General features: G+C 44.3%; 1 protein-coding gene across 2 annotated transcripts; it reads left to right on the top strand.

Moving 5' to 3' along the window:
* Nucleotides 1–325: 325 nt before the first annotated feature.
* Nucleotides 326–6,995, top strand: pfkfb3 (6-phosphofructo-2-kinase/fructose-2,6-biphosphatase 3). Of its 2 annotated transcripts, XM_024260861.2 has the most exons (15): nt 326–576; nt 1,337–1,465; nt 1,576–1,672; nt 1,745–1,811; nt 1,884–1,958; nt 2,032–2,088; nt 2,168–2,292; nt 2,858–3,065; nt 3,142–3,288; nt 3,360–3,464; nt 3,985–4,114; nt 4,184–4,311; nt 4,382–4,570; nt 4,665–4,687; nt 6,149–6,995. In XM_024260861.2, exons 1-15 carry the CDS (start codon nt 507–509, stop codon nt 6,153–6,155), a joined length of 1,557 nt encoding a protein of 518 aa, XP_024116629.1. In that variant the 5' UTR covers nt 326–506; the 3' UTR covers nt 6,156–6,995. The 2 variants fall into 2 exon arrangements, with proteins under 2 accessions (XP_024116629.1, XP_024116628.1); XM_024260860.2 differs by lacking the exon at nt 4,665–4,687 and having other exon boundaries at nt 327–576.
* The last annotated feature ends 3,180 nt before the right edge of the window (nt 6,996–10,175 follow it).

The raw sequence follows: 10,175 nt of genomic DNA, 5'->3' as shown, positions 1-10,175 counted from the left end.
TTAAAATCGTTAAAAACTAAAAAAAAACATGTTAATCCATAAAAGGGGGTTTAACCTTAAATATTCTCTCAGTAATTTATAAAATAAAACAACTTAACGCTTATACTTATTTATATATATTTATTTTAACCTAGAATTGTTGTTTATGTTCAGAAATGTGAAAAATGTGAAATGAATCTCTGTGAGTACTAGAAGCGGCCGCCAGGAGGCGCCGCGAGCCCCGCATGACCTCCTCGTGGATGTGAATGGTTTTGCCCGTGCGCGCGCGTGCCTCGTTTCGTCACAGGAGTCACGTGTTCCCCCGGCTCGCCGGGCGTGCTTAAAAAGCGGATGTGTGCCGCAGACCGGCAGAGGAGCCCGGCTCAACGCAGCGAGGATATCCCGCGTCTGAACGGACTAAGCTTTAACCCAGGCTAACGACGCCGCGCTTAATTTTAAATATATTTTATCTCGGGATTTATCCGGTTCGGTTCCCAGGTAGTGTTCGGTTCTCCAGCCACTAAGGAATGCCCAGAGAGCTCACGCAGAACAGGATCCAAAAGATCTGGGTTCCCACCAAGGATGACAGGCGTCGAGGTAAATAAAACTGCGTCATTTATTGATATAAACTCATATTTCTAAATCTGTTTTTCAAACGTTTGCTCGGTGCCACGGAAAGCTTTGAGTTTTAAGGTCTGCTCTGCATTTTCTCGACCCAGACGACAGAAAATGATCAGAAATGTGTCACGTTCTTGTGTGCAGTATCTGCCTCGAGCCGGTTTTCGGTTTGCTCGGCGCTCATTGGCTGTCTGCATCAGCACATGCCGTACGGACACGCCCACTCCCCCATCGGTGGGGGAGACGTTCTTGTGGTAGTAGCTTATATTCTGGGTCACCACGCCCCCAAAGCTTCTCATTGGTCCATCCCGCGTGTGGATGAGACGACCTCGTTGCCCCTTGCGCGGGGTTTCCGCCAGAGGAATCTGGGCAGGTGTCTCCAGTCTTTCTTTCTTTTTTTTTTTTTTTTTTGAAGTGGGGGGATTTTTTTTTTCTTTTATTTTCTTTTATTTGTTTATTAAAAAGAGCAACTAAGACGTGAGTGTCTGCAGTTGCTGTGGCTGAAAGCTCCTCCTCGGCTTTGTGGATCATAAGAGCTTTAGTGATGATGCAGAGGATGGGAAGGTGGAGTCTACATCCTCCAGCTCATCTGGTTTTCCGTTGAAACACTCGGATGTTGTGGAAACAGGATTATCTCCTGTGACGTGGAAATTGGATCTTAATTGGCTCTTGAGTGGGCTTGTGGTTCCACGTGCTGATGATGTCATCCTGGTTGTCTGAACGTCCTCCTTCCCCACAGGAGCTGGCGCTCCCCACGTGGCCAACCCCCCCACGGTCATTGTGATGGTGGGTCTGCCCGCTCGAGGAAAGACCTACATGTCCAAGAAACTGACCCGCTACCTTAACTGGATCGGCATGCCCACCAAAGGTAAACGGCGCTCTGACACGGTTGTTTATGGGTACATGATGGTTGTTTACCGACTCGTGTTACAGACCCCCCCCACAGCTTGTTGACTCCCCTCTTGTTTTGTGTTCCAGTCTTCAACGTTGGAGAGTATCGGAGGGAGGCGGTCAAGAGCTACAGCTCCTACGACTTCTTCAAACCCGATAACGAGTGTGCCGTCAAGATCAGGCAGTGAGTGGCGGTTGATGGTCTATGTGGAGCTTGTTCTTTTGTTTTTTACTAATGTGGTTTTTCACCCCCCAGGCAGTGTGCCTTAGCAGCTCTGAGGGATGTCAAGTCTTACCTGAAGGACGAGGGCGGCCAAGTGGCGGTGAGGTTTTTTCTTTTTTGCTTGTGTTTTCTGAAACTGGAGTATTTTGCTGAATGTTCTCTTTCCTTTTAGGTGTTCGACGCCACCAACACTACAAGAGAAAGGCGGGATTTAATCCTCAAGTTTGGCGAGGAAAATGACTTCAAGGTAGATGTTGCTACGGCAACGGGAAAGGGGAAGCATCACCGCGTCTAAATCCCGTCTTTCTTCACCCATCCAGGTCTTCTTCATCGAGTCGGTTTGTGAGGATCCCAGCGTGATTGCATCAAACATCATGGTACGACCTCGCCGTCTGCCTGTTCCCTCCACGCCGCTTTCAGCATCAAACACACCTGACAGTTTTCATCTCTGAACAGGAAGTGAAGGTGTCCTGTCCAGACTACCGGGACTGCAACAAGACGGAAGCCATGATGGATTTCCAGAAAAGAATTGAATGCTACCGGACCACCTACCAACCTCTGGATCCAGATCACTATGACAGGTGACCTGAAGTAGTGCTGCCACAAACCGTTACTCTAATGGGCGACTAATTGGGTCATGCGCAAACTTGGATGTAAAGCACACATCTTGAGCATCATTAACTTTAACTAAGTCTAATTAAAAACTCGATATATAGCATTAATGCTAGTGTGAATGCTAGAAGCTGAATTTGTCCACTGAAGATGCTAAAATTGATAGTTAAAAACACTTAAGTTGATAGCTGGAATCACTAAAGCTAATGGCCAGCTAAAATTATAGTTGAATGCCAAATTAGCCTAAAAAATGTAGGCAGAAACAGCTAGCATGTAGCTGAAATATTAGCTAAACTCAAAATAGCCTAAAAACCTTAAATAAATGCCAAAATAGTCTAAAAAATCTAGCAGAATGTTATCATAACTTTTAATTTTACTGCACTCTGACTCCATAGAATATAAATTGGTCGTCGACTATTTTAATAATCGATTAGTCGACTAATCCCACAGCCCTACCTGGAAGCTCTTCTCGGTTCTTCCGCTGCCGTGACTGCAGACTAACCCCTCCCCCGCCCTGTTCTCCTCGCCTTCCAGGGAGATGTCCTTCATCAAGGTCATAGACGTCGGCCGGCGGTTTCTGGTCAACCGCATTCAGGATCACATCCAGAGCAAGATCGTCTACTACCTGATGAACATCCACGTCCAGCCGAGAACCATCTACCTGTGTCGACACGGAGAGAGCACGGACAACATGGAGGGCCGGCTGGGCGGAGACTCCGGGCTCTCGGCGCGGGGCCGACAGGTACAGAGTCGGACGCTGATTGGAGGAGAAGTGTGTGGGTGGAGTCTTTGTGACGGCCGTGTCTCCCGTTCTCCAGTTCTCTGCTGCCCTGGCTCGGTTTGTGGAGGAGCAGCAGCTGCAGGGCCTGAAGGTCTGGACCAGCCAGCTGTGCCGCAGCATCCAGACGGCGGAGCACCTGGGCGTGGCCTACGAGCAGTGGAAGGCACTGAACGAGATCGACGCCGTGAGTGCCACCCTGCAGCTCCGTCCTGCAGTTGTCTGCCGGTCTTGACGGCTGTTCCTGCGCTCCTTCAGGGGGTGTGTGAGGACATGACGTACGATGAGATGAAGGAGAAGTTCCCTGAAGAGTTCGCACTGAGAGACGAGGATAAATACTACTACCGCTATCCAGCCGGAGAGGTACGCTTGACGCCTTTGGTGTTTGAGGTCAGAAACGTCTGGAAGCGAACCGTCAACTAGTGCTGCCGCAAATGATTGTTTTAGGAGTTGAATAAATGCCGGTTATTTTATCCGATTAGTTGACTAATCGTGTCATGTGCAAACTGGACGTAAACGCACATCTTAACCATCATTAGCTTTAAACTAACTAAAACTTAAGACAAGAGTTGATTGAACTTTTAATGAATCGTGAAGCTTCTGTCCTTCATTAGTCTCTGGGATTAAAACAAGATTAAATCAAATGAAAGAGATGGGGAAAATACTCTCCATCAAACTCGTTTTGACGGGTGCCCCACCCCTCAATGCTAGCTGTTTTGGCTAATTTAGTTTTTTTTTTTGTGGCGGGCCAGACACTCACAGCTTTATTCAACTTGACTACACTCTGACTCCATAGAATATAAAGTAACGATTCATCGACTATTAAATCAGTCGTCGACTAATCGTGGCAGCCCTCCCATCAACCCTTGTGTCCTCCTCCCAGTCCTACCAGGACCTGGTCCAAAGGGTGGAGCCGGTCATCATGGAGCTGGAGCGGCAGGAGAACGTGTTGGTCATCTGCCACCAGGCGGTCATGCGCTGCCTGCTCGCCTACTTTCTGGATAAGAGTGCAGGTATGGACTACAACTCCCACAATCCTCCCTGTTTAAGGATGACTCTAACCCCCCTGCTGCCTGATCCAGAGGAGATGCCCTACCTGAAGTGTCCGCTCCACACGGTGCTGAAGCTCACCCCGGTGGCGTACGGCTGCAAGGTGGAGTCCATCTACCTGAACGTGGAGGCGGTGAACACGCACAGAGACAGGCCGGAGGTGAGGAGCGCTTCCCGCCGCTGAGCAGGAGGTGCTGTGGGAGGCTAAAGCACGTCTGTCTGCTCCACAGGAGGTGAGACGAGGACCCGGAACCCTGATCAGGAGGAACAGCATCACCCCCCTGACCAGCCCCGAGTCCCTCATCAAGAAGCCCCGCATCGACGACCTGGACGAGGCGCCCATCCAGGAGCTGCCCAACTCCGTGGCCTCCATGGCCCTCTGCAGCTCCTCCCGCCTCCCCCTCAGCCTGGCAGGACAGGTGATTAAAACAGACGAGCACGCCACAGATCTCCTGTTTCTCTTTCGGTCACTCACTGGTCTTCCTCTCCTCTTCCTCCTCCTCCTCCTCACAGCACTGGCTGGGCAAAGTTTGCCTGTAAGTATTTCTCACTTGGCTCTCTTGCTCTGCCGGTCTCATCCGTCTTTTCTCCTTCTGATTCATGTCCTTGGCGTGCTCGCCTTGACTCGTCCTCGCTCTTGTCACCTTTGCTCACTCATGCTGTTCTCGTCTGCTCTGTCTGACTCTAAAGGCGCACCATCCTCCACTATCTAGAGGTGTTTTCTGTCTTGATTTTTCGAAGGTAAACGACTCAACGCTGCTTTGCTTCGCAGCTGTCCTCCCGGTTAGGAACCTTTGCACGCTTTAAAGTCCCACTCCGACCAACTCTGTGTCTCTTTCAAATATGGTTTAGCTAAAAATGAAAATCTTTAGTTTTTAGGACATCATTTTTGCAGGAGTTCATTAGAAATTCACATCTGACTTGTGGGCGGGGCTGTTGGTGTGGAGCAACCCCAAAAAAGTAGGGAGCTAGTGGCCCACCCACTGTACTATCTATTTCACAAATGCACTTTTTTTTTTTTTTTTCTCCTTTGCTTCATCTCCCGATTCATGCCTTAGAGCAGGAGTATCCAAAACACACCTGAGGTCGCGGGCCGAACAGGATAAAAATTTATTGAACACTCTAAAACTACATCTTTAAAACTGTAACTTTTTTTAACAGAATTATGAACTAGATATAAAGCATTGCCTGTGATAATGCTAGTGATGCTGATAGCTGAAAACGCCAAAGTTGATAGCTAAAATATTACGTAAATGCTAAATTAACCTAAAAAAATGTAGGTTAGCCATAATGGCTAACATTTAGCTGAGATATTAGCTAAACTCTAAAATAGCCTTAAAAAAAAACCCAAAATAGTCCTAAAAGCTAGCAGAATGACTATTTATTTATTTATATATAGAATAAATCCACGTAAACCTTGGATAATTTTCAATATTTTACTCTCCATACAAACATTTTCCAAAATTATAAAAGTTAGAAATGAGCGTAAGATAACATCGGGTCATTAATGACAATAAAATAAAGTTATCTGGAGGGCCGGATCCGGCCCCCGGGCCTTGACTTTGACACATGTGCTTTAGATTAATACTAATATCAGGGAAATGCTCCAAAAACCTGTTAAACTTCATTTTCATCGGAGTGGGTCTTTAAATCCTGAAACCAGCTTCCAAAGAAGGAATAATGATGTAGTTTTTCAGCTCACAGGCAGGTTGCAAAGAAGCTGCTCTAGTTTCTGCTTATCAAACGCATTAGCTGTAGAAATGTAAAGCAAAAGATCAGCACTGAACCTGCAACAGTTTGCATTAATGCCCCGCTCTGCGTGCCTCCTAAAAATAACCGGAGAAGAGTTTGGAGCCGAGGAAAGTGTGTGATGTAACATGTGGTTTAGGGATTACGCTGCATCAGGCCGCGTTCCGCTCCTGTCAGCCGCACGCTGCATGTTCACCGTGTGATCCAAACCCCCCTTAACTTATTTTCTTCTCTGTGTGTATTTGCAGAACCTGAGGAGCCCGGCTGGTTGCCATGACATCCTGCAGTCCTGCCAGTGAAATTGCAGCTGAGGGTCACGATGCTGCGGCGAGGAGACTCTGAAGCCGCCGATCTCAATTTCGACCCATGTATTGATCCAGACTGAGAATGAACTGATGATTCCTCAGATTCTAAACACCAAAGACTTCATTCAGAATCAAATGTTTTTTATTTTTTAACTTAAACCATCAGACTGGATGACTACCCCCTCAGATGCTGACATGCTCCGAACATGCAGACGTTTGCACAGTTTTAGTTGAGTGTTGATCATGTCTCTTCTCTGGTGATGGCGGCGGTCCTTGGCGGCGGTCCTTGCCATAGAGTGCCTGTAGAGCTTGCCTTGCAAGCCCCATGCTGCTTCTGCTGCTTCTCTGCTTCGATTGGAGGAGAACGTTACATTTCACGTCACTGCTGGTGGTATTTCAGTATTCTCAGTTTATTTATATCTGTAGTGCCACACCGCGTGAGAATGATGCTGTCGTCTGCTGCACACAGCAAAGCACCTATTTTCTTTATTTTGTATGACACTGCGTAATGTTAATATCGGTAAATGTTAGTGGAATGAAACGTAAGGGATTTGTGTTTTTTCTATTTGTACTAATGTGTTGGTACTGTCTGACTGAATTGTTCTTATTTCTGAGTGAAAATGTTGTGAAGGACTTTTTGTAATTCTGTTTATTTATTTTTATGTTGTATCCACTGGATCTTTTGGGGAGTCTTTGTTTTACTGAGGGCTACACATACAAATGTTTGTACAGTTTGTTGTTTTTTTGTTTTTTTCATCTACAGGACCAATAAATTCACTAATAAACTGAACTTGTTCTGTTTCATATCTACCAGCCTGAATCATAACACTAGTCTTCCTTATATGGCGCTCATCTGTAAATGACTCAGCGTGTTGTGACGGTCTGTGATTCTTATCTCACTTGTTGCAGACAAATCACTTTTACTGCGCTGCAGGCTATGATAAAACGCACTGAGGTCACATGACCAGTTTATTGGCGCTACTCTGCATTTTGATCTGATAATGAGCTTTATCACTTGTATTCAGGGTAAAACTGCAATAAACAGGAAATACAGAGAATTGTAAAAGTTAAATAACCTGTTTCACAGTAAGAAGTCATGACTGCAGGGTATAATGTTAAACCCTCAACGCTTCCTGGAGTTTTTTATTTTTATGATGCAAATATTTGTGAAAATTACTCTATTCATGATCCAACTCTGATCTGCCTAGCAACTGATGAGTCCTACATGTATTCCTACAGAAGAGTAGACAACCTAAACAACACAAGGTGTCCTAATACAGTTCCCTCGGGTGCCCCTTTACTGATTGCCATCTGCTGAGAAAATTAAAAATAGCAAAACTCTTCAATACATTTTGCAAAGTGAACTTTAAACTTTTGAATCTGTCTAAACGCGAACCTTGGAAAACTGTTGGTTCTTAAGTATATACTGTATATAATTGTAGGTCAATAACAGTCTGGTCTTAACTTCCTAAAGGATCATTATAATAGGTGCATCAGAAGGTATTTCAGTCTTCATCAAACATAAAACCAAAAGAATAGATGGTCTGTGCAAAAGAACAAATGTTCATATGATTTGCTGTCATAAGTAGGAAGCCAGAGGGGTAGGGGGAGAATTTGGATTTAGCAGAAGTGATCAGAATTGCAAGAGGAGAGAATGAGATGATAGGATATGGGAAAAACTATGATTTTAGGAATTAACTCATATTTATTTGACCTTGGTGCATTTTGGAAGCAGATCTTTTGAACAAAATAAAATAAAAAAAAGGCAATTAAAATTACCATCCTATAGGTTTAATTGATCTGATTTCTGACATTTTTAAATCCCTAAACGCGTTCTATAGCAGGCTTTTCTTGAAATTCCACCTTACCCTCCCTTGAGGGAAACCTGCTGAAATTACTAAAGCTAATGCCTAAAAATACTGTAGCTGATAGCCAGCTGAAATACTAGCTAAATGCCAAATTAGCCTAAAAAAACACGTAAAAAAAAAAACCAAAACAGCTAACATTTACATGAAATATTAGCTAAACTCCAAAATAGCCTAAATAAATCTTAGTAAATGCCAAAATAATCCAAAAAGCTGCAGAATTTCAATTTTTAAAACTTTAAAACTGTAACTTTTTAATATAATAATGAATAATAAAAAAGCAGGAATATTATTCCAGAATAAATCATCTTAAACCTTAAATAACTTTTAATATTTTACTCCATAGAAATATATTTTATCAAATTTATACAAGTTAGAATTGAGCACAAGATAACATTGGATCATTAATAACAATAAAATAGATGATCTGGAGGGCCGAATAGAATTACCTGGAGGGCCGGATCCGGCCCCCGGGCCTTGACTTTGACACATGTTCCAAACCCACTAAAACTAAAATTCCCAGAGTTCCCGCCCATCACATTTGGTTTCGCTAAAAAGCCCCAGATGTCCTCTGTAATTACCAAAAGGAGTTCATTCAGCCGTATGCAGTGGTTAGAGGATATTCAGACTCAGAAATGTTCTCTACAGAGGACAAATTTGAATTGCTGGAGTCAGAAGGATATAGCAACCGTGCATGTGACCTTCTGTGTGCTGTCAGTGTTAAAATTAACAAGATAAAGATATGTCCATTTTTACCACCACAATCCACTTGTTATTGTGTAATTGGCTTTATTGCTTCCTGACCTCCACACACCTCCAAAAGTGAGAGGATTTAAACTTAGCTGTGGTTTTAACACCCACCTGAAACTTTACAGTCGTAAACAGTCTGAAGAGTTCCTGATTGTGCTGATGAAAAGTGAAAAGTATTAAGTATCATAAAGACATTTGTGGTAATTACTTACCAAACACGAATATATAATACCGTAATTTCCGCGCTCAGGTGTGGGGAGTTATTGTGAATTTGCCTATGCAGCTAACATGTAGCGATGTTGGTAAATGGCGTATACTTGTATAGCGCTTTCTACCCTCCTCCGAGGGGCCAAAGCGCTTCACAGTCACAGACCCATTCACCCATTCACACATTCACACACTGGTGGTGGCTCCGCTGCCGAACACTGAAACCAACCTCCCACCAGAGGCAATTCGGGGTTCAGTGTCTTGCCCAAAGACACTTCAACACATGGGGGGACAAGGCAGCAATGGAACCTGCAATCTTCCAATCAGGAGTCGACCGCCCTACCACTGCACCACGGCCGCCCATTGTTGGACTGTGTTTTCATTACGTGATCCTAACAAGGTCGGAGTTAGCATAATTACAGTAATGCTAATATTAGCATTATGAGTTTGTTTTTATTCTATATGATGCACTAGATTGGCATTTGGGGTATCATGAATATGCTAACGGGGCTATTACTTGTAACACAGTTAACATTAGAGTGTGTTAGACTACTTTTTTTCTTTTAAACGTTTTTTACCAACATGGTTGGGAGTTAGCATAGTTACAGTTATGTTTATATCAGCTGTTACGCCCCAAGTGGTCTAGGGGTGCGGGGCCTAACATAAAGGTAAATTAAAGGAAATAATGGGTAACAAAAACACAAATGTCTCCATAAAAAGGTAACAAATTTTATTTACAAGACAAAATATCTAAAAGTGAAGCAAAAGGCTTCAGGGTGAACCAAGGCCAAAATAACAAACAAAAGCCCAACTAACTCAACCCAGGGAGCTTACCTGCAAAGGAAAAGGTAAAAGAATGACAAACACTAACCTCCCTGGACTGACAGAAACAGGAGAAAACATTTACTAAATAAAAGTTCACCCCTACAGCTTCACTTAACCAACACTAAACACAGAACACAGAGTGGGACCTAAACCAAACACCAAAGAAACTAAGTGTGCACTAGTCAAAACAGGTGGAGAAGATCACTGGACTGCAGTGGAGACAGGTTGCAGCCCAGCTCCTTTCTCCTGGTTTGGAGGTCCAAATGATACTTTTGAAGGCTCCCCTCCTTCAACTTGGACCAATGGGGAGCCACACCTCCAGC

Source organism: Oryzias melastigma, linkage group LG23 (genome assembly GCF_002922805.2).
Source record: "Oryzias melastigma strain HK-1 linkage group LG23, ASM292280v2, whole genome shotgun sequence".
Classification (NCBI taxonomy): Eukaryota; Metazoa; Chordata; class Actinopteri; order Beloniformes; family Adrianichthyidae; genus Oryzias; species Oryzias melastigma.
This window is presented reverse-complemented; position numbering and strand designations above follow the sequence as displayed.